Raw genomic sequence first — 27,994 nt, forward strand, 5'->3', positions numbered from 1 at the left:
AAATCAGGCCAGCAGTGTAAAATTGAGTGAGAAAGCCCAATAAGGCTCACGAAGGGAAATCCACAGTGATACTCCCCAAAACTGACAGTCCGCCACATTTGGGAAAATTCAGTCCAATGCCCAAAGCATCATAAACTGAGGGAACAATGTGTGAAGGTTGGGGCCAAGTAATGAAGGACAACTAAAAGATGATGGATTCCACTAAATGGTAACAAACATATTACATAAAACATACAGCACATGGCCTTTTGAAAATGTGTCCAGACCAGAGCAAAGTAACTTTCTGAATGGACTGCAGTGAGGTTGAGTCAAAGTGTGATTATTAAGGTGACTTTGGAAAATTGGACTTAATTGGGAAATAATAAATTTCTATATCAGAACACATTCTTTGTAATGTTATTAATAATTATTAATATTTGGATTCTTTGTTGTAAAATCTGTTTGAAATGTACCTCAATTTTCTGCAAAAAACACCTGAATTTTTTTGAAAAGTTTTTCTTATATATGTCCAATTGCAGCAATATTAGTTGTGCTCAGGTCATAACCTCGTGGATGTCTATCTGAAAGAGTTTAGCTCCCGTCTGTAACACAGTCTAATTTGTAATCAGTTTAAATCGCGAGGTTCTGGCGGATTACTGCTAGAGCCTGATGCGGAAGTGGACTTCCTTCTTGGATCCAGGGTCTCGGGGGTGGAAATCTGACATTTTTTCGAATTGACTGTGCAGCAATGTTGTAATTTTGACCAAACGACGATGTTACAAGTTTGTAAGAACACCCTCAAACATGCAGATGAGAAGTTTGGGAGAGAGCAGAATGTGGTTTGACTACATTTCAGCCTCGGTTGCAAGTGGAAGATACCGAAAGTTGGCCACCAGCCCATTCCAATTCCAGAATCTCTGTCTCACCCCGGGGGCTGTTCCCAAAAGGACTTCGCTCCTGAATTGTGAGGAAGTTGCACTCGGATCAGTCATTCATAATTATTTCTTCATCAATCACATGATTTATTGCACAGGACAAACGGCGTTAATTCGACTGACGTTTCCCTGTTTTGTGCAAAAGTGAAAGAAAAAGTCACGTCCACTCACTTGGCAGACACAGCGGATTCGGTAAAGACCTTATGGATTCTCTTTGAGAAACTTGGACATGGCGATCCAGGCAACGTTCACTAAGTGCGACTTTGTATTGAACCTGGGTGGATTCGTGCTGTACTTAGCAGATGTTGGAACCGACCTTTGGGTTGCTGTGGTGTATTTTCATGAGAAGGAGTTTATTTGGTTTGCTCTGGTTCTGACTGTGATATTGCTTTCTGCAGTGGTGCTTCAGAGCTTCAGCTGGAGTTGGTATAAAGATGACGGGGAGTTTCATCAGGAGCAGCGTAGTTCTGAAATACAGCACTTCCACAGCCAAAGATGTAGCAGCCCCCTTTCCTGGCTGTGTGTCGTGCATATCTTTCAGCTGGGGATGCCAGTAAGGTAGGTCCTCTCGAGTTATACAATCCTTACAATGTAGAAGCAGGTCATTTGACCCATCTGGTCCACACTGACCCTCGAAACAGTATTCCACCACCACACCACCCTATCCCTACAACTCTGCATTCACCGTGGGTGGCACGGTGGCTCAGTGATTAGCACTGCTACCTCACAGCACCAGGGACCCGGGCTTGTTTCCAGCCTCAGGTGACTGTCTGTGTGGAGTTTGCACATCCGCCCCATGTCCGCGTGGGTTTCCTACAGGTGCTCCAGTTTCCTCCCACAATCCAAAGATATGCAGGTCAGGTGAATCAGCCGTGCTAAATTGCCCACCGTGTTCAGGGATGGGTAGGTTAGGTGCATTAGTCAGGGGTAAGTGTCGAGGAATGGGGAAGGGGTTTTGGGTGAGATACTCTTCGGAGGGTCAGTGTGGACTTGTTGGGCTAAAGGAACTATTTCCACACTGTAGGGATTCTAAGATTCTAATCCACCGAGCCTGCACATCCCTGGACACTACTGACTAAGTTTGAGAGGGAGAAGCTGGCATCAGATGTGGTGGTATTACAACTGAGTAAAGGTAACTACAAAGGTATGAGGGAGGAGCTGGCCAGGGCTGATTGGAAGTGGAGACCAGTGGGGAACACAGTGGAGCAGCAATGGCAGGAGTTTCTGGGGGAAATTTGAGATGGCACAGCTGAAATTCTTCTCAAGGAAGAAGAAACATACTGAGGGGCAGACAAGGCAACCATGGCTGACCAGGGAGGTCAGGGACAACATAAAGACAAAAGAAAAATCACTGTCTGAAGGCCAATGGGAAACCAGGGGATTGGGAAGCCTTTTAAAAACCAGCAGGGGATAACTAAAAAAGCAATAAGTGGGGAGAGAATGAAATATGAGGGTAGGCTAACTAGTAATATAAATGAAGATTGCAAGATGTTTGTTAGATAACCAAAAGGTAAAAGAGAGGCAAGAATGGACATTGGTAAATGAGGCTGGAGGAGTAATATTGGCAGAGGAACTGAATTGGTACTTTGCATCAGTTTTCATAGTGGAAGGCACCAGCAACATACCAGGACTTCAAGAGAGTCAAGGGGCAGAGATGAGTGTAGTGCCCATCATGAAGGAAAAGGTACTGAGGAAGCTGAAAAGGTGGATATTTGAAGTTGGATTAATCACTTGGACCAGATGGATTACACCTCAGTGTTCTGAAGGACATAGCAGAGGAGATTTAGATGCATTGGTGGTGATCGTTCAGGAATCACTAGAGTCAGGGAGGGTCCCAGAGGACTGTAAAATGGCTAAAGTAATACCCCTGTTTAAGAAGGGAGAGAGGCAGAAGACAGAGAACTGCACGCCTGTTAACCTGATCTGGGTCTTTGGTAAGATTTTAGAGTCCATATCAAGGATGAGATTGCAGAGTACTTGGAGGTGCATTGTAAAATAGGGCTGAGTCAGCACATCATCCACAGAGGCCATCCCTGACAAATCCATTGGAATGTTTTGAGGGGGTACTGAGCAAGTTAGACAAAGGAGAGCCAGTGGACATGATCTGTTTGGATTTGCAGAAGGTCTTTGACAAGGTGCCACACAGCAGGATACTAAATATGAAAAGCACCCAGAGTGTTAGGGGCAAGATAAAGGGTTGGCTGACTGGCAGAAAGCACAAAGTTGGGATCAAGTGGTCTTTTTCAGGATGTCTGCCAGTGAGTCATGGAGTTCTGCAGGGTCATGTTTGGGACCACAACTGTTCATGTTATACATTAATGAACTGGACAAAGCAATTAAGGACAATGTTGTAAAAGTTTGCAGATGGCATAAAGAAAGGTGGCAGGACAGGGGGGTGTTGATGAAATGGGGAGGCTGGAGGAGGACTTGGACAGGCGAGGAGAATAGTCAAAGAATGGCAGATGGAATACAATGTTGGAAAGTGTGAGTTTAAGCACTTTGGTAGGAAGAATAAAGGCAGAGACTATTTTCTAAACTGGGAAAGGCTTTGGAATTTGGAAGCACAAAGGGACTTGCGAGTTCTAGTTCAGGATTCTCTAACATACAGGTTCAGCTGGCAGTCAGGAAGGCAAATGCAATGTTAACATTCATTTCAAGATGGTTGTAAAATAAAAGAGCAGAGATGTACTGCTGAGGCTGTATAAGGTTTTAGTCAGGCCCCACTTAGAATATTGTGAGCTGTTTTGGGCCCCGTATCTAAGGAAGGGTATGCTGGTGTTGGAGGGGGTCCATAGGAGGTTTACTTGAATGATCCTGGGGATGAAGGGCTTGTCATATAAAGAACAGTGGATTACTCTGGGTCTGTACTTGATGGAGTTTAGAAAGTAGGACAGACTAGGATCTGACAGCATAGCCTCAGAATGAAGGGTCAGCCCTTTGGAATTGAGACAAGGAGGAAATTCTTCACCGGGGGGGGGGGGGGGGGGTCGGGGGAGTTGGTGAGCCTGTGGAACTCATTACCACAGAGGGCTATGCAGGCCAAGTCTTTGAGAGTAGTTAAGATCGAGATAGAGAAGTTCTTGATCAGTGAGGGAATCAAAGGTTCCAAAGAAGAAGGCAAGAGAATAGGGTTGAGAAAAATATCAGCCATGATTGAATGGCAGAGCAGTCTTGATGGGTCGAATGGACTCATTCTGCTCCTACATCTTATTTCCTCTGGTCTAGGAAAAGCAATCTGCAAAGAGGATCAAGAAACTGATAAGGAAAGAACAATTAAAGTATGAACACAATCTAGCAAAATCATAAAAATAGACTGTAAAAGCTTCTACACATATTGTAAAAAGGAAATGTTTGGCTGACAAATGTGGGCCCATTAAAGGCAGAGTCATAAGAACTTGTAATTGGGAATAGAGAAATGGCAGAGAAGTTAAAAGATTAATTTGTGTCTGTTTCACAGAGGAAGGTATAAGAGACCTCCCAGAATTAAATCCAAGTGACTAGGGAGAATGAGGTTATGAGGGAAATTAGTGTTAATAAGAAAGTCGCACTGAAGAGATCAGTGGGGTTGAACGTTGGGTCCCAAGATCTGGTGTTGTACCGCCCAGATTGCTGAAGAAGATGGCTACTGAGATAGTAAACATTCTATAGATTCTGAAATGGATTCTACGGATTGGAAGCTGGTAATGCCACTACTATAGTAGGGGCAATTGGATAACGATGATCAAAGTGTGCAAAGTCAGCATGAATCTGTGCCTGGTAAACGCTAGTGGAGGCAGATGTTGGGAGTCTTTTGCAGTAAAATTAATAGAAAGGCGTCCATGAATGTAGACCAGAACTGCATGCAATATTCCAACTGTGGCCTAACTAAAATATAGCTGTAACGTAACTTGTTAACTTTTATATTTGATGGCCGGGCCAATGAAGGCATAGTACTGTATGCCTTCTTGACCATATCATCTACCTGTGTTGCAATTTTAAGGAATCTGTGGACCTGTATGCTCAGGACCATCTGCATGTCAATACTGCTAAGAGCTCTGTCATTTATTACATGATTTGCACCTGAATTTGATCTTCCAAAACGTATCACCTCGCGTTTGCCCTGATTAAACTCCATCTGCCATTTCTCCACCCAAATCTGCAATCTATCTTTGTCCCACTATATCCTTTGACAATCCTGCTCACAATCTGCAACTCCCCCAATTTTAGTGTCATCCACAACTCACCAATCAGATCACCTACATTTCCATCCAGACTATTTGAATATATTACAAACAACAAAGGTCCCACTACCGGTCCCTGTGGAACACCACTAGTTATGATTAGATTAGATTAGATTACTTACAGTGGAGAAACAGGCCCTTTGGCCCAACAAGTCCACACCGACCCGCCGAAGCGCAACCCACCCATTCCCCTACATTTACCCCTTTTACCTAACACTACGGGCAATCTAGCATGGCCAATTCACCTGACCTGCACATCTTTGGACTGTGGGAGGAAACCGGAGCACCCGGAGGAAACCCACGCAGACACGGGGAGAACGTGCAAACTCCACACAGTCAGTCGCCTGAGTCGGGAATTGAACCCGGGTCTCTGGCGCTGTGAAGCAGCAGTGCTAACCACTGTGCCACCGTGCCGCCCACTTGATCTCCATTCTGAAAAGCACCATTCCATCACTACGCTCTGCCTTTAATGACCAAACCAGTTTTGTATCCATCTTGCCAGCTCACCCCAGATCCCATGAGACTTTAATTTCTGTACCAGCCTGTTATGAGGTACCTTATTAAATGCCTGACTAACGTCCCTGTAGACAACATCCACTGCCCTTCCCTTATCAATCATTCTTGTCATTTCCTCAGAAAACTCAAGTTGGTAAGACACAACCTTCCCCACACAAACCCATGCTGTCTATCACTAACAATTCCATTTACTTCCAGATGTGAATGAGTCCTGTCTCTCAGTATCTTCTCCAACAGCTTCCCCACCACTGGTGTCAGATTCGCCAGCCTGTAATTACCTGGATTGTCTCTGTTTACCTTCTTAAACAAAAGAACAACATTGTCCATTCTCCAGTCTTTTGGAACCTTGCCTGAGGCCAAAGAGGATGCAACAATATCTGTTTAGGCCCCAGCTTTTTCCTCCCTTGGCTACCTCAGCATCCTGGGATAGATTCTGTCTGGTCCTAAGGACTTGTCTACTTTTATACATTTGAAGATACCCAATACTTCCTCCTTCATTCTGTTGAATACCTCGAGAGTATTCACACATCTTTCCCTAACTCAACATCCCTCATGTCCCTCTCTTTGGAGAGTACTGATGTGAAGTACTCATTAAGGATCTGGCTCCACACGTAACCCTCTTCCTTCATCCTTGAGTGGGCCTACTCTTCCCCTAGCTAATCCCTTGAACCTAATATATATGTACAAAATGCCTTGGGATTTTCCTTAATGAAATAACTCTACAGAAACTGGTATCCCATCACCAAGTCACCCTTTATTTACATGTGGACAGTCCTTAACATTGATCCTGCTCCCTCAGAGCCAGCTTTCGGAGTAAACACGATGTCCGACATTCCTGTTTATATCTGCCAGCCAGGGCTCCCTGATCGGACCAAGTTAACAGCCCCAATCAGGGAACCCAAGGTTACACAGGTTGGAAAACCGCAAAGCCTCTGTTCACGTATCCACCAGACTGTTGGGAAACAATCAAGGGAACGTCGAGAGGTTCTTTATCCTCATAGCTATTGAGAAGGATAGGCAGGGATAACTTCCCGAACTCTAGAAAAGCACGCAGAACTTATTCCTGCTGCAGCCAATGGGGTATCAGTTTTAAGGAGGATCTCCAGGAGGTGAAGAGACAGCAAGCCTTGGTCTTTGCTGCAAGAGGCCTCCAAGATAATCTTCCGGTCCAGGGTCTGAACTGTCAAACAGGAAGAGATGTGCTCGCTTTTCTTCTTCCGGAAGGTGCACCAGGAGAGCTCTGTGCTCAGCAGCCTGAAAGAAGAAAATGGCTCGATAGATCATCTCAGTCTGACATCCTGACGATCAGCCAATCCCTTGACAGCAGAGTGTATGACACGAAGCCCACAGACAGTGCAGTCACCCAGTCATTCCTGTGCTCTATCACGGAGGTGCTAGACGACAGCATGCGGGAAAGGCTGGACCAGCCGCTGTCTTTGGATGAGCTGACCAATGCCCTTGAGTCCTTAGAAAATAATAAAACTCTCAGAAGTGACAGCTTACTGGCCGAGTTGTATTCAGCTCTGTGGGACCTGATAGGCCCGGACCTGCTGGAGGTGTATGACAGTGTGCTTCTGGCAGGTACCACAAGCGAATCCATGAGGAAAGGTATCATCACCCTCATCTACAAGCTGAAGGGGAGAGGGAGGAAATTACAAATTTGCAAACAATTTTACTGCTGAATGCAGACTACAAAACCCTATGAGGTCCACGTGGATGATCTCAGTCCAATCACTACTGTTTGGGGATTTTATTATTGTAGGAGTGTTGAAATCTCTTACCCTCCCCAACTAACTAGGTTTCATTATTTTATGCAACAATGATTCCATCAAATGAATTAGTTTGGCAATATGATTGAACACAATAACACAAACAATATTGAGAGCAGACTGCTGCTGACAGTAAATTATCCAAAACAATTGATTCCAAGATAATTACACAAACAAAATCAATTGCAATTAGATTTTGTAAATTGTCAGAGCGTCGCAGCAAGGCACTGCATCCAAAATGAGTTACTGACTTGATCACAATGTAAATCCTGGTGTTCCTTCTCCTCATTTTATGAATAATGTTCACAGACAAACTAAGGTAAGGTTAGCATGGATTTATAAACGGCAAATCATGTTTGCCTAATCAAGTTGCATTATTTTAGGAATTCACCTAGATGGTCAATAAGGGAGTGGTACTGGCTGTTGCTATGACTGGGTGGAGAAAGAAATCGCTCTCATCTTAGTTGGTCACAACAATATTTTAAATTTACTTTTTAGCACGCAGCAAGCTTCGGTTAAAATATAACTAATGAGAACAAAATGAAGCTGTCAAATTACAAAGTTTTCTTTAGCATTACCTAAAATCCACCCCACCCCCCCCCCCCCACAAAAATAAGATGTCATATCTAACACTGGCAATACATCTAACCAGAAGTGGAGGTAAGAATGTTGGAGCACAGAAAAGGAAGGTAAAGCCTTATTGAACAAGTGAAAGAAGGAAGAAAGGAAGAGCTGTTTCTGAACTTAACTTTCTGAAATACTGTTTCTGGTGCCCAGCAGTTTCATTCCATTATCTTCTTAGATGTTAACTTCTTAAAGGAACATGACCACAATTGAATTTATTTAGTTTTCCTGCGTTAAACTTTAATTCCAAAACTAAAAATTATACACTAAAATACATGAACGATAAATTAAGTATTTACAACAGCTGCAAAAAGCATATGACCATGAAAATTAATGAGTATCGTTGAAACCCTACAATATGGAAGCAGGTCATTAGGCCCAATAGGTCCACACTGATCATCTGAAGAGCATCCCACCCACATCCATCTCCCTACTCTAACACCCTGCATTTCCTGTGGCTAATCCTCCTAATTTACTCATCCCTGGACACTATGGGCAATTTAGCAAAGCTAATTCACCTAACCTGCACATCTTTGGACTGTGGGAGGAAGCCTGAACACACAGAGGACATCTATACAAACACAGGGAGAATATGCAAACTCCATACAGGCAGTTGCCTGAGAGTGGAATTGAACCCGGGTCCTTGGCACTGTGAGGCAGCAGTGCTAGCCACTGAGCCAATCCATGTATCAATACTGATCAACTGGACAAACAGCTCTTCCTTTCTTCCTTCTTTCACTTTGCCTCTTGTACCCCAGGCTATCTTAAACCCCTCAAGAATGTTGGACTGGAATCTTTCTTGAGGGTGTTTTTACAACACCTGCGACACAACATCTCCTCCAGTTTCTTACTTTATCTCCTTTATCAGGGATGGATTGGAATGGATTATTGGAAAACCTCTTCATCAATTCATGATTTCAAAATGCTTAGCTCTTTGTCTAAGCAAAGTTTAAAAATCCTGCCATTAACATCATCCGCCTTCCTTTATCCTCTGAACTCGTTGCAAGTACCTGCTGGCCTTGCTCAATCACACTTAGCTCATTGTTCGCACGTTATATCACAAACAATTCTCCTCCGTGAATTTCATCTTCCGAGTAACGTTCTCTCTCCTGTGTTAAAATAACTCCCAAAAACATTTTGTTATTTGTATCGATTCCACCAGTTATTTATATCTCAGGCTGTTTCCAAATCCAGATAACAAATTATCAGAATGGTCATTCAGTTCAGTTGTTTTTATTCCTTATCGGGCTGCTGAACCTTAGTGCTGTTCAATAAACTAATTTCTAGATATTTTTCTAATCAATCAGTTCAGAGATTTTATTACGTATTTCTGCAGTAGATGGTACTTTGAGCCAGGCCTCAAGATCAAGATGGCATCAGGGTAGGGCTCATCTGCTCTGACCCCTGTTCTTTCTTTCACTCTCTCGTTTTATTTCTCCCTCTACCCTTACTTACCTCTTGTCCTGAGCTCAGATAGCATCAGCAGTGGCAACAGCTCAGCACAAACCTTGAGAGGGCCTGGCGTGTGGACTTAAGTGGGCCCAGAGCGCAGCAGAGTGGGCCCAGAATGGACCTTGAGTGGGCCCAGAGCAGAGGAGAGTGGGCCCAGAGTGGACCTTGAGTGGGCCCAGAGCAGAGGAGAGTGGGCCCAGAGTGGACCTTGAGTGGGCCCAGAGTGGACCTTGAGTGGGCCCAGAGTGGGCCCAGAGTGGACCTTGAGTGGGTCCATAGCAGAGGAGAGTGGGCCCAGAGTGGACCTTGTGTGGACCCAGAGTGGAGGAGAGTGGGCCCAGAGTGGACATTGAGTGGGCCCAGAGTGGACCTTGAGTGGGTCCGTAGCAGAGGAGAGTGGGCCCAGAGTGGACCTTGTGTGGGCCCAGAGTGGACCTTGAGTGGGCCCAGAGTGAACATTGAGTGGGCCCAGAGCGGAGGAGAGTGGGCCTAGTGTGGACCTTGAGTGGGCCCAGATCAAAGGAGACTGGGCCTAGTGTGGACCGCAAGTGAGCCCACATCAGAGGAGACTGGGCCTAGTGTGGACCGCGAGTGAGCCCTTACTTATTTTTCTGGGGTAAGCATGGGACCTACTTATGGAATCGGCAGCTGCTACATCGGAAAAAGCGACGTCTGCCTGTTATATCTGAGGATTGACAACTCTGTTGGTGTTTGGGCCCAGCACTGGCGGTGATGTAGTGGTAGCAAAAGAGTATCACAGGAACATTGAGGTGGACCCAGCAGCGAGAGACACAACTCCAACTGCCCGGTCTGGTGCAGACAATGGCAAGTTGGTGACAGAGGAATATCAGCCCAGCGATGAAAGATGAGGATGGGCGACTCTGGCTGTGTCCAGTGTAGATGGCAGTGAATCAATGCAGGAGGGTTGGCTGAGCAGACATCGTTGATGGTGATGAGCTGGGTTAAGACTGATAGACTCTCTTTAAGCTATATCTTTCATTTTTTTCCCCCCTTATTCTTAAATTACTCAAAATGGTGCTGAATCGTGGCAACAAATGAAAGCTTTTCATTGTATTTTATTGTATTCTTACCATAACAGCTCCGGGACACACACACTAAACAACCCCACCGCCCCATGGCCGAACCCTAACTCCCCCTCCCATTCTGCCAAGGGCATGCAAGTCCTGGGCCGCCTCCACCGCCAAACTCTAGCCACCCCACGCCTGGAGGAAGAACACCTCATCTTCCACCTTGGAACCCTTCAACCACATGGGATCATTGTCCTACTTGTCCATCTTCCTTCTCATCTATCCGCTCAACCCTTCGCTCCAATCTATTGCCCTCCCACCCCTAACCTTCATCTACCTATCGCATTCCCAGCTACTTCACCCCGCCCCACCCCCAATTAATGTTTTAGCTCCCTTGGGCCACCCCCTCGGACCACTCCCTCATTCCTGATGAAGAGCTCATGTTCGAAACATTGACTCTCCTGCTCCTCGGATGCTGCCTGACTGGATGTGCTTTTCCAGCACCACACTTTTTGGATCAAATAAAATACATGAGACAATAAAATCATTCATTCATTTATTCCTGGCCCTCTGCTAACTTCCGTTGTATTTCCACTCATTAGTAAGTGCACATTCTTCAAAAGTATCTTAACTAAACAAGGCTAAATTAAAAGGTGAATGCAGTTGTGCCCTATAGTTACTGATTTTAAATATTTGACAGTTGTCGTCCAACCCTGCCTCATGTTTCCCTTTTTGGTCTAACCATCAACGAATAATCATTCCACTAACTTTGTTCTCCTGGAAACTTAAGTAATTTTCAGTAAATTAAACCTCCAGCACCAACTTCTTCTTTTATCTACAATTTCTAACATACACTAATTGTCACTGTTGCCTATCATTCGCTAACGTGTATGATTGTCCACGTAGGAAATCTTGTGCCACTGATCATGGGTTCTGCGGGTTGATGAGTCCAATCCCAGAGCCTTATCTCCGCCCACAAGTTTGACAGTTCCTTTCGGAGGGTGGAATTAGTCCTTGTTCATGACATTGTTTGCAATCCTTACTCTGGTTCCTTTTCTGTACTTCCCCTTGACAACGGGTGTTCGGAAAAAATTGTGTTCTTTCATCCCAGAGTTTCTTCCAAGTTGGTTTCATTTGAATGAGTCTCCTGTGCATTGACATCTAAGTTGCGTTTCTCGAGGGAAGCCTTCAGGGAGTCTTTGAAATGCTTCCTTTGTCCTCCTCTCGTTGGAGTGCCTTTCTTGAGCTGGACAAAGAGTCGAAATCGTCTTTGGACTCATTTACGACACTCATGACCATTGCCTGTTGGTTGTACGCAGGTTGTAGACTGAGAGTAATGAGGTGATTGTAGTTGCCAACAGTGAACTGAGAGAGCTGGTTGATGAGTTGATGAGTTTGCTCTTGATAGTGATTATAATTTCATGTCCAGAAGCAAATGTAGCCACTATCTTCTTGCCTTAGCTGCTCTTTGTCTGCTCTTTGAGTTTCCTGCAGGGCAGTGATAGCAATGTTCATGGGGAATAAAGGCAGTGATTTGTTCTGGATGATTGTTTTGCTTATTACCCATGTGGGTTCATACATTCTAGGTTCTGAAATTGAGTCTGACTTTGCTTTTCAGCCCGCACGCAGATGAACTCGCTCGATGCAGTTTTCCAGCCAAGTTAGTGATGCAAAAGATTATTTTCAGGGCAGCTTTCCTTGCTTTTATGCCATATGGGGTGAGCAGAGTGGAGCCTGAAGTGTGCTGTTCAATCATGAAGGAAGCTACCCAACACCCCCTCCCCCCCACCCCATTCCTTTTCCAAGAGTGAAGCGACTGAGTCCAGTATCAATGCCAACATAGTCACAGAGTCATAGAGATATACAACACTGAAACTGACCCTTCGGTCCAACTCGTGCAAGCTGACCATATATCCTAAACTAATTTAGTCCCATTTTTCTGCGTTTGGCCCATATCCCTCTCAATTCTTCCTATTCATGTACCCAACCAGATGCCTTTTAAATGCTGTAATTGTATCAGCCTTCACTACCTCCTTTGGCAGCTCAGTCCATACACGCACCACCCTCTGTGAGAAAAAGTGGCTCTTCAGGTCCCTTTTAAATTTTTCCCCTCTCCCCTTAAACCTATGCCCTCTCATTTTGGACTCCCCTATCTTGTGGAAAAGACCTTGTGTATTTACCCTATCCATGCTCCTCATGATATGATAAACTTCTATAAGGTCACCTCTGAGCCTTTGATGCTCCAGGGAAAACAGCCCCGGCCTGTTCAGCCTCTCCCTCTAGGTCAAGCCATCCAACCTTGGCAACATCCTTGTAAATCTTTTCTGAACCCTTTCCAGTTTCAGAACATCTTTTCTATAGCAGGGAAACTAGAATTGAATGCAGTATTCCAAAACATGACCTCCCAATGCACTGACCAAATGCATGTGACCAGTGGAGTGCCACAAGGATCGGTGCTGGGCCCTCTACTTTTTGTCATTTACATAAATGATTTGGATGCGAGCATAAGAGGTACAGTTAGTAAGTTTGCAGATGACACCAAAATTGGAGGTATAGTGGACAGCGAAGAGGATTACCTCACATTAAAACAGGATCTTAACCAGATGGGCCAATGGGCTGAGAAGTGGCAGATGGAGTTAATTCAGATAAATGTGAGGTGCTGCATTTTGGGAAAGCAAATCTTAGCAGGACTTATACACTTAATGGTAAGGTCCTAGGGAGTGTTGCTTAACAAAGAGACCTTGGAGTGCAGGTTCATAGCTCCTTGAAAGTGGAGTCGCAGGTAGGTAGGATAGCGAAGAAGGTATTTGGTATGCTTTCCTCATTTGGTCAGAATATTGAGTACAGGAGTTGGGAGGTCATGTTGCGGCTGTACAGGACATTGGTTAGGCCACTGTTGGAATCTTGCGTGCAATTCTGGTCTCCTTCCTATTGGAAAGATATTGTGAAACTTGAAAGAGCTCAGAAACGATTTACAAGGATGTTGCCAGGGTTGGAGGATCTGAGCTACAGGGAGAGGCTGAACAGGCTGGGGCTGTTTTCCCTGGAGCGTCGGAGGCTGAGGGGTGACCTTACAGAGGTTTACAGAATTATGAGGGGCATGGATAGGATAAATAGACAAAGTCTTTTCCCTGGGGTCAGGGAGTCCAGAACTAGAGGGCATAGATTTAGGATGAGAGTGGAAAGATATAAAAGAGACCTAAGGGGCAATGTTTTCACGCAGAGGGTGGTATGTGTATGGAATGAGCTGCCAGAGAATGTGGTGGAGGCTGGTACAATTGCAACATTTAAGAGGCATTTGGATGGGTATATGAATAGGAAGGGTTTGGAGGGATATGGGCCGGGTGCTGGCACGTGGGACTAGATTGGGTTGGGATATTTGGTTGGCATGGACGGGTTGGACCGAAGGGTCTGTTTCCATGCTGTACATCTCTATGACTCTATGTGTACCAAACACCTCCTTCACCACTGTGCTGATCTGAAGTTAAGGACTTCCAGATGTCACAACCATGCCTCTGTCACCTCTCACCTAATGCTTGTGTTGCTGTATTGCAGTGTGAAGTGACTAACTGGGTGCAGTACAAATGAGTGTGCCCAGCTACATTAAGAAAATATTTGCCACACACTTGAGGACGAATTTTAAACCAGTGAGTAATAAGCTGACATGCTGATAATAAATTAGCTGCAAAGATCAAACTTCACAGTAGGCATGTTAGTATATAAACAAAATTCTATTGATTTCAGAAGGAACAAATTATAGGCTGTGTGCATAACAATATCTGAAATGCTTGTTTGTATCCAATAGCAATTTGCTTATAATTTTATTACAGACTACAGCTGATCATTATTATACAAACCACTTGTTAGACCTCAGTTGTGTACAGTTCTGGTTGCTGCATTATTGGGAGGGTGTAAATGCATTGGAGATAGACTAGAAGGAGTTTATAAGAATGGTCCCAGAGATGAGGAATTTCAGTTCTGAGAAAACATTGAAGAAGTTGTGACTGTCCACCCTGGAGAAAAAAAGGTTCAGAGTAGATCTGATAGAAGTTTTCAAAATCATGAGTAACTGGGTAGAGTAGATAGGAAGAAGCTATTCCCAGTTGGAAAATGAACAAGAATGAGAGATTTGAAGTGATCTACAAAATAAGCATGTGTGTGAAGTGAGGAAAATATTTTTCATTGTAATTTGAATTTAATTAGCTTTATTGTCACATGTATTCATATGAGTACAGTGAAAAGTTTACAAGTTGCCACTTACTGCACCATCTTAGGTAAAAAGGTGTCTAGGTACAGATTCTTAGGAAGAGTAAAATTATAAAAATAAAGAAATAACAAGTCCAGCATTACAAACTTTCAAAAGTAAAAAATCATAGTAATAAATTAGAAAAATAAAGAAGTAAGAGTTCAGAATAACAGAGTAGTTAAGGTGCGTAATATACTGCCTTGGGATGTGTTGAAGATAGGTTCAGTTGAAGCATTCAAGAGGGCAATGGTTAATTATTTACATAAAAAATAATGTGCAATACTATGGGGCAAAAACAGGAGATTGGCAGCAGGTAATGATTTAACAGGCACAGATGGCTTCTCATCTGCACTGTAACATTTCAGTGATTCATCTAAAACATTCCAGCCTACACCCTTGCCTGCATTGATGTTCAGGTGTTCATTACTGTCAGTTATCATCAAATCTCACTGAGCTCCAGTCATGTAATTGTTAAAATCCTTATCTTTGCCTTTAGTGCCTCTCGCCTTCACTGCAGGCTACTGCAACACATTCCCAAAAGCCAAAACCTTTTAACACATTCACCATTCCTTTTGAGCTGGTGGGTAAGTGGAGCTGAATCCACAAAAAGATCATGATCTGATTGAATGGCGGAGCAGCCTCGATGGGCCAGATGGCCTACTCCTGCTCCTATTTCGTATGTTCTTGTGGCTCCTTATTCACCACCCTCTTTATTCCATCTTCCACTAGGCTTTTGCATATTGCTTTTCTCTCAGCATCTTCACCCTATTGCTGCTTCTTGCCTTTAAAACTCTTCTTAAGATCTTTCTGTTTAATTTCATAAGATATAGGAGCAGAACTAGGCCATTTGGCTTTGCCATTCAATACTCCCCACCCCCATTCTCCCACCATCTTTCCATATCCTTTCATCCCACTATCAATTAAAAATCCTCATTAAATTTACTAACTGTCCCAGCACCCTCCGCACTTTGGGGGAGTGAATTCCATAGATTCACAACCCTTTGGGACAAGTAGTTTCTCCTCAACACTGTTTTAAATTTGCTACCTCTTATCCTAAGACTATGACCTCTCGTCCTAGAATGCCCCACAACAGGCAGCATCCGCTCCACATCTCTTGTATGCACACCTTTTATCATCTTGAATACCTCAATTTGATCTCCCCTCATTCTTCTAAATTCCAGACAGTGTAAGCCTAAACTGTTCAATCTCTCTTCCTACGAAAAACCCCTCAGCTCTGGGATAATTTCTTTACCCTCTTCTTTCTTGCCTATTGTCTTTTTGTTTCAATGTCCGTTCTTTTCCCACTGCCCTTTAAAGGGGTCATTCTCAACTGGGTGCGAAGGTCACATGACCATCTGTAGAAACTCTTGGCGGGGGGTCTTGAAATGTGAACCATGTGGGGCGGTAGGGGAGAGCAGTGTAGGACTGCTGCAAGTGAAGAATGGGGCTGCTGTCTCCCATAAGAGGGCTGGGTGCAGCGAGAAGCAGACAATGTTTTCTTCAATTTATCTTTGTAATGTGTGCCTTTGGTGATGCTACACAGCTGCACACATTTACATCTTAAAGGAAACATTTGGTTATGATTTATTACATGTACCTTGGATACAGAAAGTTGCAAGACTTTGCACTTACACAGCAACAACAGGATACCAATTTCGCTTTATCTTCATTGAAATACTTGTTATCTTAAAATCATTATGAAAACAGTCTACACCCAGCACTTTTGTATGATGGGTGTAATATTATCTGGGGAAGGTAGGGTCTGTATTGAAGGGATGGGACAGGTTACAACCTAGCAGGACCAGAAACAGGGTCATTTGCCAGTACAGTGACAGAGGGGGTTAAACCTCGAGGGATAGCAACCTCAGCACGGAGACAAGAGTTGAGGGAAGCAAAGATGGAAATGAAAGATAGAAATATAGGAAACAAAAGTGGACAGTAAGGGAAACAAAGACTAGCAGCAAAAAGGGCTGGAGCATGTTGAAAATGTCAAAGTATAAATGATTTGGAGGTGTGTAAAAGTACTATGTCTTTGTGCATGGAGTATTTGCAACTAGAAACTGTGAACTAATGAAAATAGTTATATGGAGTTAAATGGTTGCAATTATTGAGACTTGTCTATGGGGTGACCAAGGCTGCGAATTCAATGAATTCAACTTTTGGAAAGACAAAAAGGCAAAAAAGGAAAAGAAATTTGGGTGGTGTTATCAGTGAAGGATGAAATCAGTGCAGTAGCAGGAGAGAATATTGGTGCAGGAAATCTCAACGTGGGATTAGTCTGACCAAGATCAGACATAGAAAAGTAGAAGCAGGGGTACACTCAGTCCTTAAAGATTGCTTTGCCAATCAGTATGATCATGGATGGTGCTGCTTGCTGTATCCTGATTAATCCTCATGTCCCTTGATCCTGAGAATTATATCCAACTCCTTTGTGAAGATGTTCAATTATTAGACTCAACCACATTTTGTAGCTGGGAATTTCACCCGCTCTCTGGGTGAAGAAATTTCTCCTGATCTCCGGTTAGGTGGCTTGTCCATGCTAAATTGCCCCGTAGTGTCCAGGGGTGTGCAGTCGAGATGGATTAGCCATGGGAAATGTGGGGTTACAGGAATAGGGTGCGGGGTGGTTCTGAGTGGAATACTGTTCAGAAGGTCAGTGCAGACTCGATGGGCTGAATGGCCTCTTTCCGCAAAGTTGGGATTCTGTTACATGCCACAGTAGACTTGAGTATTATATTGATGTAATCTGAGCTTAATTTCAGACCTGAAAGGCTGTTATACGCAACCATGCTGTAACGTTTCAGGTTTGGAGGAACCCATAGACCTGCTTGGTGCGTGTTCCTGGCGACTGCGTGGCTGTCATTATAATGAGCTTTCCTTTTGTGGCAGGGGAACGTAGAACTTGCATCTCTCTTTGCCCAATAGTTAGTCTCTGTACATGACCTAAAATAATATAAAGAGCTGCAGACCCTGGAATCCTGAATCAAAAACAGAAATTTCTGGAGAAACTCTGGCAGCATCTGTGAAGAGAGAAAGTAGAGTTGACATCTTATGTTCAGTGGCCCTTCCCTGTGTCTATGTGGGTTCCTTTGGGTGCCCAGTTTCCTCCCACAGTCTAAAGAATTGCAGCTTAGGTGGATTGGTCTATAGTCTCCATGAATGTGCAGACTAGGTGGATTAGCCAGATTCTGGATTAGTGGTGCTGGAAGAGCACAGCAGTTCAGGCAGCATCCGAGGAGCAGCGAAATCGACGTTTCGGGCAAAAGCCCTTCATCAGAAATAAAGGCAGAGAGCCTGAAGCATGGAGAGATAAGCTAGAGGAGGGTGGGGGTGGGGATAGAGTAGCATAGAGTACAATAGGTCAGTGGGGGAGGAGATGAAGGTGATAGGTCAGGGAGGTGAAGAGCTTCAGGGCAGAGGAAATGACCTGGGAGTTGCAGTGGGAGAGAGACTCCCTGAGATTCTTGTAGAGAGAGGAGGAAAACTTCTTCAAGGCAGGCATCCTTGCAAGAGGATTCGCAGTAGGGTTAAAATCAACGAGGTAAAAACAATGACTGCAGATCCAGAATCTGGTTTCCAGCAGCCCGAAATGTCGATTTCGAAGCTCCTCAGATGCTGCCTGAATTGCTGTGCTCTTCCAGCACCACTAATCCAGAATCTGGTTTCCAGGATTAGCCAGGGTTACAGGGATAGAGTGGGGGGGGGCGATACTCCTCAGAGGGTTGGTCTGGACTTGATGGGCCAAATGACCTGCTTCCACACAGTAGGGATTCTATGATTCTATGGGCAGCATGGTGGCTCAGTGATTAGCGCTGCTGCTTCATAGCAGCAGGGATCTGGGTTTGATTCCAGCCTTAGGTGGAGTTTGTACATTCTCCCTGTCTCTGCATGAGTTTCCTCCAGGTGCTATGGTTTCCTCCTACAATCTAAATTGTGCAAGTTAGGTGAATTGGCTGTGCTAAATTGCCCATACATGGGGTAAATGTAGAGGATTGGGGGAATGGGTCTGGTTGGATTACTCTCCAGAGGGTTGGTGTGGACCTGTTGTGCTGAAAGGATTGTTTCCACACTGTAGGGATTCCATGATTCTTCAGTCAATTCTGGGATCTCTGCTCAGTTACGAGTTGCTCTGGGAATAATACATAGCAAGGTGTGTGACTCAATTCCCACATAAGGTAGCACTACCTTTAGTTATAACCGATTTATGTTAGATAGGTGTGGGAAATAAAATGTGTGTAGGATACCTTGGTGGAGTAGGTGTTAACCTGGGAGGCAGTCTCCTATTGGAGAGATAATGTACTCTTTTGGAAGTTGTTCCAAGACAGCTTTGAGAAAGGCATCTGCCCTTTGGAAGGGTTAATCTATGCTTGAGAAAAGATAAAGTGCTCTTTGGGTAGGTTAATGTAGACATGAATATGTGACAAAAGTACATAAGCAGATTGATCTTTTTGAGGGATCCAATCAAAAAATATGAGATCTGAAGGGCTGATTTAGGGTTTATTCTTTTTGTGGAATCTCAGACGAACACCAAAGTAGACCTTCCACCAGCCCGCCCCATAACCTGGCACCGAGTGGCTCAGTGGGGGGCCTGCCACAAATCTTAAAAACACTGCTACCTCCCAAAAATAAAATGAAAATCGAAAAAGTTACAGGACAATTTGGTTTCACGGAGCATCCTGAATTGTTGCTCCTGACTTGGAATCAAAAATTTGGGCTTACATTGTCTTATATATCTGAAAACGCTTTTGTCTTTCCATTCTAAAGGTTCTTCAGAGCACTTATGCTTGGATACAAAGCAGCATTTAAACAAGGAGATAGTCACGCTGCCATCTATGCAATAACGGACTTGAGCATGTTACGATTATTTGAGGCCTTTTTGGAAACTGCACCTCAACTTATTCTTCAGACATTCATCCTCCTGCAGTCCGAAGACAGAAATTTTATTCAGTGTAAGTAGTCAATGTGGAGTTCATTTTCAGCCATATTAAATCTAGCAACAGATTTTGTTTTTATTCACCTGGCCTGCAGAGGGTTTTAATTCCATCATCTGATATTCTGGCTTGATTCTGTTGGCCCAGCGTTTTGTCAACTGGGCCTTAAATTGGCAAGAAGCCAATCGTGGGCAGTTGCTAAAATAGAGAACTCAATCCTGGAATTTGGATGGTAGTGGAGATTACCACAGACAAGAACAGAAATTGCTAGGAGAGCTCAGCAGGTCTGGCAGCATCTGTGGCGCGAATTCAGAGTTAATGTTTTGGGGAGGCGATGGCCTGGTGGTAATATTGGTGGACTGTTAGTCCAGAGATCCAGGTAATGTTCTGGGGTCTTAGGTTCGAATTCTGTCATGGCAGATGGTGGAATTTGAATTCAATAAAAGTCTGCCGTTAAGAATTTAATGATGACCATGAATCCAATGTTGATTGTCAGAAAAACCCATCTGATTCACTAATGCCCTTTCGGGAAGGAAACTGCCATCCTTACCTGGGGGGGGTCTGGCCTACATGTGACTCCAGACCCACAGTAATGTGGTTGACGCTTAACTGTTCTATGGGCAATTAGGGAAGAGCAATCAATGTTGTCTAGCTAATGACACCCTCATCCCGTGAAGGAATGAACAAAGAAAAAAAATAGGGTTCAGTGACTCCTCCTCAGAACTGGAACTACCACTGTCCTAGGAGTATAGTCAGTACATTTGCAGATGACACCAAAATTGGAGGTATAGTGGACAGCGAAGAAGGTTATCTCAGATTACAACAGGATCTGGACCAGATGGGCCATTGGGCTGAGAAGTGGCAGATGGAGTTTAATTTAGATAAATGCGAGGTGCTGCATTTTGGGAAAAGAAATCTTAGCAGGACTTATACACTTAATGGTAAGGTCCTAGGGAGTGTCACTGAACAAAGAGACCTTGGAGTGCAGGTTCATTGCTCCTTGAAAGTGGAGTCGCAAGTAGATAGGATAGTGAAGAAGGCGTTTGGTATGCTTTTGTTTATTGTTCAGAGTATTGAGTACAGGAGTTGGGAGGTCATGTTGCTGCTGCACAGGACATTGGTTAGGACACTTTTGGAATATTGTGTGCAATTCTGGTCTCCTTCGTATCAGAAGGATGTTGTTAAACTTGAAAAGGTTCAGAAAAGATTTACAAGGATTGGAGCATTTGAGCTATAGGGAGAGACTAAATAGACTGGGGCTGTTTTCCCTGCAGTGTCAGAGGCTCAGGGCCTTATAAAATCATGAGGGGCACAGATAGGTAAATAGACATGGTCTTTTCCCTGGGGTGGGGGAGTCCAGAACTAGAGGGCATAGGTTTAGGGTGAGAGGGGAAAGATAAAAAGAGACCTAAGAGGCAACCTTTTCACACAGAGGGTGGTGTGTGTATGGAATGAGCTGCCAGAGGAAGTGGTGGAGGCTGGTACAATTGCAACATTTAAAAGTTATCTGGATGGCTATATGAATAGGAAGGGTTTGGTGGGATATGGGCCAAGTGCTAGCAAATGGGACTGGATTAGGTTGGGATATCTGGTTGGCATGGATGAGTTGGGCCAAAGGGTCTGTTTCGGTACTGTACATCTCTATGATTCTATGGTTTGAGGGTGATCAGACTGCAACTGCTCAAGATGGCATTCACCACCACTTTCCTAACGGTAATTAGGGTTCATTTCTCCCGCTTTCACAACCCATGAATTAATTCTAAAAAGAAATTCTTGGGGGTTGCTAATTGTCTTCCACCGGGGCTTGGGAAACCTTTCAGACATTACAAACAACCAACTATCAGGCAAGCCCTGTTTTGCATCCTAAAGGAATTAGTGCAAGTTGTAAAAATGATACAAGGGAAATTTTCGAGGAGCGAGCAGTTGAGGTTTGGAATGCACTGCATGAGACTATGGCAGAGACAAGTTCATTTGAAGCATTCATAAAAAGGATTAACTTATTGGAAAAGGAACAATGCACAGGATTACAGGGAGAAGAGCACCAGGTGAGATCATCATTTGGACTGCTGGGGGTCACAGCATGGGCTTTTTATCTGCACTTGTAAACCCGAGCCTGTGATTCAGGGAGGTGGAGTTGGCGGGGGTTTTGCTCAGCTGATGATGAGGTCTAGGTGTTGTTCCAGTAGCTCTGACTTCTTTATCCTGCATTTACTCCAGGATCTGTTGAGATGCTATTCTCTCCATATCATTTGAGTCATAGAGATGTACAGCACGGAAACAGTCCCTTCGGTCTGACTCGTTCATACCGATCAGATATCCTAAACTAATATAGTCCCATTTGCCAGTACTTGGCCCATATCCCTCTAAACCCTACCTATTCATATACACATCTAGGTCCTTTTTAAATGTTGCAATTTTACCAGCCTGCACCACTTCCTCTGGTAGCTCATTCCATACACACACCATCCTTTACATGAAAAGGTTGCCCCTTAGGTCCCTTTTAAATTTTTCCCATTTCACCCTAAACCTAAGCCCCTCTGGACTCCCCCCCCATCCCAGGGAAAAGACCTTGTCTATTTATCCGATCCATGCCCCTCGTGATATTATAATCCACTATAAGCTCACCCCTCAGCCCCTCATGGTCCAGGGAAAGCAGCCCCAGCCTATTCAGCCTGTCTCTGTAGCTTAAATTCCTGACAACATCCTTGTAAACCTTTTCTGAACCCTCTCAAGTTTCATAACATCCTTCCGATAGGATGGAGATCAGAATTGCACACAATATTCCAAAAGTGTCCTCACCAATGTGCTGTACAGTCGCAACGTGACCTCTCAACTGTAGGACTTTTTGAGAAGGTGGTCAGAGAAATTTGGGACCACTTGGGAGAAGGTTTGATTTTAAAGTTTAGGGCAGCTTCAGTTGCTGCAATATTCCCATGCATCAAGAACTTTTCAAGGAGCTATTTCTTAGCCAAAGATGTTCAAAGATGGTATTCTGCACTTCTGGATGAGGTGGGACTAGAATCCAGACCTCCTGGCTCAGGGGTAGGAAAACCACCACTGAAACCACAAGAGTGTTTCAAGAAAAGCTAAGAACGGTCAGTCACTAGAACATCACTGTCGATTCAGTCATGTCCTACTGCCTTAAGTGATGGATAAAAACGTCTCATTAACTTCTACTTCAATGCAGAACAATGCAGAAAGAGGCCAAAAGACCCATTGAGTCTACACCAATCCTCTGAAGAGCATCCCACGCCCTCACCCTATTCCAGTAACTCTTTATTTCCCCTGACTAATACACCTAATCTGCACATCCCTGTACACCACAGACAATTTCCCATGGCCAATCCACCTGACCTGCACGTCTTTGGATTATGGGAGGAAACCAGAGCACCCGGAGGAAACTCATGCAGACACAGGGAGAATGTGCAAACTCCTCACAGTCAGCCACCCACGGCTGGAATTGAACCCGGGTCCCTGGTGCTGTGAGGCAGCAGTGCTAACCACTGAGCAACTGTGCCGTCCCAATTGTTGTCCCAATCCATGGTTGCTGTGCTACAAAAAGAGGCTGGCAATTTAAAACACTTCTCCTATAACTCAAAATGTTTCAGTCAATGATGTATTCTTGAAGTACAACCATCACTGTGATGTACTAATACTAATGATAACATGCTAAAAACTTACTCTTCCAATTGTATTGGTATTAGTGACAATGTTGGTAGGTACTTGTTATTTAAGCTTGTTTGGCTGATCTTCGGGGAAAGATTTAAAGGGGACAGGGGGCAGTTTTTTCACTCAGTGGGTGGTTCATATATGGAGCAAGCTGCGAGGCGGATACAATTACAACACTTAAAAGACATTCGGAGAGGTACATGGATAGGAAGGGATATGAGCCAATTGCAGGGACTAGTTCAGTTCAGGAAACCTGATGGCATGGACAAGTTGGGCTGAAGGGCCTGTTTTCATTCTGTATGATTCAATGACTTAACTTACTGGAAAGATACATCTTGTAGGTGATGAGATATTACTGAACCACGCGATGATGACTCAAAAGACCATTGAACATCTTACTTCAGTGGCTTGGAACGGATGTAGTGTGAATAAAAATATGAAGTACGTTGTATTTTCTGAGATTGATCCTGAGGTGCAATGGCTCAGAAATTCTAGAGTGCTTAGAATTGCTGTTTGTCAGTTGTAGTGATTGGAACCAGGTGGAACTTGTGACCACGAGATCCTTGATTGGGGTTATTAAAGTTAGCCAAACAGGAGGCGCTGGCTTGCCAATTTAAACAGAGGATTCACTTTGTGTCTTTCACTGTGTCTCACACCTGCACACACACACCATGGGTGCTGGGGGAAAAAAAAAACCGCAAGCAAAGGAGCACGTGGTGTCGACCAACACCCTGGAGTTGTTCAGGGAGAGGTGGGCGCCGCAGGGAGTGGAGTGCATCATTTCTCCCTCCAACTCTATTTTGATTTAGTCCCTACCCTCCCCTTCACTGTTTTGATCACACAGCACCGTCCCTTGATGTGAAGGGCAGTGTTTGTCACTGGCCACCCGGGTGTTTTCCTATCTTCCTGGTAAAACAAGAAGAAAAAAAAAATTAAACAGAGGATTCACTTTGTGTCTTTCACTGTGTCTCACACCTGCACACACACACCTTGGTGCTGGGGATAAAATAAGCACTACCGCACTTAGGTGGTAGTGTGGGGGTTAAAGGGGGAAAAAAAAAGAAAAAAAAAAGAAAAAAAAATTAAACAGAGGATTCATGGGGAATGGAGTGTATTATTTCCCCGTCCAATTCTATTTTGATTTGATCCCTCCCCTCCCCTTCACTGTTTGATCACACAGCATTGCCCTTTGATGTGAAGGGCACTGCTTGTCACTGGCCACTTGGGTGTTTCCTATCTTCCTGGTGGTGGAAATTTGAATAAAGATTCGTGCACTTTGTGTCTTTCACTGTGTCTCACACCTGCACACACACACACCATGGGTGCTGGGGAAAAAAATAAGCACTACCGCACATAGGTGGTAGTGTGGGGGTTAAATTAAAAAAGAAAAAAAAAGAATAGCAATGTCCTCTTAAAAAAAATTTAAACAGAGGATTCATGGGGAATGGAGTGTATTATTTCCCCGTCCAATTCTATTTTGATTTGATCCCTGCCCTCCCCTTCACTGTTTGATCACACAGCATTGCCCTTTGGTGTGAAGGGCACTGCTTGTCACTGGCCACTCGGGTGTTTCCTATCTTCCTGGTGGTGAAAATTTGAATAAAGATTTGTGCACCTTGTGTCTCTCACTGTGTCTCACACCAGCACACACACACACACGTGGGTGCTGGGGGAAGATAAGCACTGCCGCAATTAGGCGATAGTGTGGGGGTAATAGAAAATTTTTAAAAAAGAAGAAAAAAATAAACAGGAGTGTCAGAGGAAAAAAAAATCAGAGGATTCCTGGAGAATGGAGTGCTTTATTTCTCCCTCCAACTCTATTTTGATTTAGTCCCTGACCTCCCCTTCACCATTTATCACGTAAGCATTGCTCGCTCTGGGCTTTGCTTGTCACTGGTTCATCGATCACACAGGTGTTTCTTTTGGTGGTGGAATATGAATGAAGTTGTTTTCACTTGGTGTTTTTCACTGTATCCTGCACTTGCACCTGCGTGCGCGCGCACACACAAGCTGAGGTACGTGAACACTGTTGTATGGCAATAGTGTTGGAGGGACATAAATAAAAAAAAGATTTAGAATCTCCTCAGTTCAGGAAACTGACTCTGAGCTGGCTGGCCACAGTCAATGTGCTGTGCACACGTAAATAAAGGGTGACTTGGTGACGTGATACTGGCATTTATTATTTTAATTAATATAATAACGTATTGTAGCTCTAAAGGGCTTTCTTCATTTTTCTTTTACAGATGGATCTGTGATAATATCATTCATGGGCATTTCATGGACGACTTTGGATTACTACGCAGCACTGAAAAGATCTTTGCCCAATCAAAATCTAACTTGTGGATTCCCTTATGTGATTTACTTCCTTTATAAGCTGTTGACGATTAGTGCCAAGATTTTGAGCATAACTCTGCTGGCTACTCTACACGTCCTAGCTGTTGCTGCTTACTTACTACTTGTGTGGCCAATCATGATGGTCTATGTCATGAGGCAGAAGACTGCATTTTGCAAATCCAAATGTCAAGAAGATATTTATAGAACAGTCATTGGTTTCATCCTAATTTTCACCTTTTTCAACATAAAAGGTCAGAAAATAAGACTGGCTTTAACTCTCTATTACATATTTAGAATCTTTGAAACGAGTGTACTAATAATTTTGTGTTGGATACTGAAGAGTTCTTCACTTGACAAAGGCTATGACCTATCAATTAGCATAACTATAATGCTATCATTAATTACAGGGATTGTTTGCGTTGTGCTGTACTATAGTTGTTTCCACCCTTCTGTTTATTTAAAGGCTGCAACTGATGAAGACTCTGATAATTCTCACACTGAATCACAAATACCTGCATGTCAGGATGAAGTTGATGGATTCCTACCTCAAAATTCAAATGTTAGACTTGACAATGTGTGCGAAAATAACGATGTGATTCACTCATCAGTCCCTAAATCCAAGAGAGAAAACAGTAGAATCACAAATTGTTTAACAGAGTAATTAAGGTGAGGCTTATGCACAGTCTGAATTAACTTGAGCACCTTCCATGGTGTTACAATGTGGGACTTGACAAGAACCTTTTTTTAATGCAGATCCTATAAGTGGTAGTTATTCTTCACAGACTGGAAGCTGCATTTTTACAACTAATTAATGAATTGGAGAAAAGAAGCTTTGCTTGTAATTTAAGTTCTACATTAAGATGGTTTGTGGCACCATTCAGAAAGTAACAGGAAGCTTACTTGGTAATGCTGACTGATGTTCCTCCTCTCTCAAGCAATACAAGAACAACTTAAAATAGTCATTCGTCTAATCTCACCGGATCTTCTGTAAGCAAAATAACAGCAAGAGCCTGAGTAACCAGCAGCACACTCAAAAAAGTTAAGTGCTTGAGTGCAAAATGTTTGGAGACATGACAAGGTTCTAAGCTCACATTTCATGAACACAAGTAAATATAATTTTATTTGCTGTAATCTATATAATTGTTTTTACATATCCTTCTGTCAATAATACCTGACAGTCATACCTAAAATATTGATACGTATTTATGAGCTAAAGCTGTTTGTTACAGCTGACTAGAAAAGTGAGGCCCATATGTTCAGTAAATGCTAATGATGCAATATAAATATTTGAGTAATGTTGGTATTGAGTCAGTTACCCTTTGGTAAATTTTATGATAGTCTTTTTGGAAAACAAATAGCCTGACAAAATGAATTCAATTATCTCACAATCATGTGCAACTTTCAGTTTACAACGAAACCTAATGCAAGTAATAATTTCTCCAATGCTAAAATGTGTATGCCAGGTACACAAAACAAAGTCAGAGAACAAATAAGGAGTAGATACATTGAGCTATATTATTCAAGGGAAAAGTTTGCCAACATTAATATAATCTGCTCAGCAGAAAGCAATTATGGGTTAAGAAAATCCAAAAAACTTTTCAGTTTCTTATCAGTCGTTCAATTAAATATGAACAGGAGTCATTTTGAAGCTAGATCATGAGTCACTTTTAATTGCTTTGTTCACTTTGTAATGAAGCATATAACAATAGAAGCAAAAATAGAAATTGCTGGAAAAGCACTGCAGATCTGGCAGCATTTGTGGAGAGAAATCAGAGTTAGCGTTTCAGGTCCAGTGACGCTTCCTCTGAACTGTAATAACATGCCACTGTACATTGGTACCATGAACACAATGGAGGAGAGAGGTTGCACAAATGTAATAAATTGCATGGTTTAGGGGTGTCCTTTGGTGCTTTTTGGGTATATTTAACTTGTGGGCGGCACGGTGGCACAGTGGTTAGTACTGCTGCCTCACAGCACCCGAGACCCGGGTTCAATTCCCGCCTCAGGTGACCGACTGTGTGGAGTTTGCACATTCTCCCCGTGTCTGCGTGGGTTTCCTCCGGGTACTCCGGTTTCCTCCCACAGTCCAAAGATGTGCAGGTCAGGTGAATTGGCCATGCTAAATTGCCCGTAGTGTTAGGTAAGGGGTAAATGTAGGGGTATGGGTGGGTTGCGCTTTGGCGGGTCGGTGTGGACTTGTTGGGCCGAAGGGCCTGTTTCCACACTGTAAGTAATCTAATCTAATCTTAACTTATTTCAATACATTCAGGAAATATGATTGTTACTTAATA

General features: G+C 43.6%; 1 protein-coding gene across 1 annotated transcript; it reads left to right on the forward strand.

Annotated features, from left to right (window-relative positions):
• Nucleotides 1-27,849, forward strand: xkr9 (XK related 9). The gene is made up of 3 exons (XM_043689199.2): nucleotides 1-1,472; nucleotides 19,534-19,718; nucleotides 25,613-27,849. Exons 1-3 carry the CDS (start codon nucleotides 1,144-1,146, stop codon nucleotides 26,362-26,364), a joined length of 1,266 nt encoding a protein of 421 aa, XP_043545134.2. The 5' UTR covers nucleotides 1-1,143; the 3' UTR covers nucleotides 26,365-27,849.
• The last annotated feature ends 145 nt before the right edge of the window (nucleotides 27,850-27,994 follow it).

Source organism: Chiloscyllium plagiosum, unplaced genomic scaffold (genome assembly GCF_037043375.1).
Source record: "Chiloscyllium plagiosum isolate Xiang-an unplaced genomic scaffold, Cpla_swu_hap1 HiC_scaffold_4, whole genome shotgun sequence".
Lineage (NCBI taxonomy): Eukaryota > Metazoa > Chordata > Chondrichthyes > Orectolobiformes > Hemiscylliidae > Chiloscyllium > Chiloscyllium plagiosum.

Bases quoted from the DNA above. Each gene is read 5' to 3' on its own strand.
- xkr9 (XM_043689199.2), top strand. From the start codon at position 1,144: ATGGCGATCCAGGCAACGTTCACTAAGTGCGACTTTGTATTGAACCTG. The intron at 1,473-19,533 runs GTAGGTCCTCTC...TCCATTCTAAAG, and splicing joins CAGCTGGGGATGCCAGTAAG to GTTCTTCAGAGCACTTATGC. The intron at 19,719-25,612 runs GTAAGTAGTCAA...TTTCTTTTACAG, and splicing joins AGACAGAAATTTTATTCAGT to ATGGATCTGTGATAATATCA.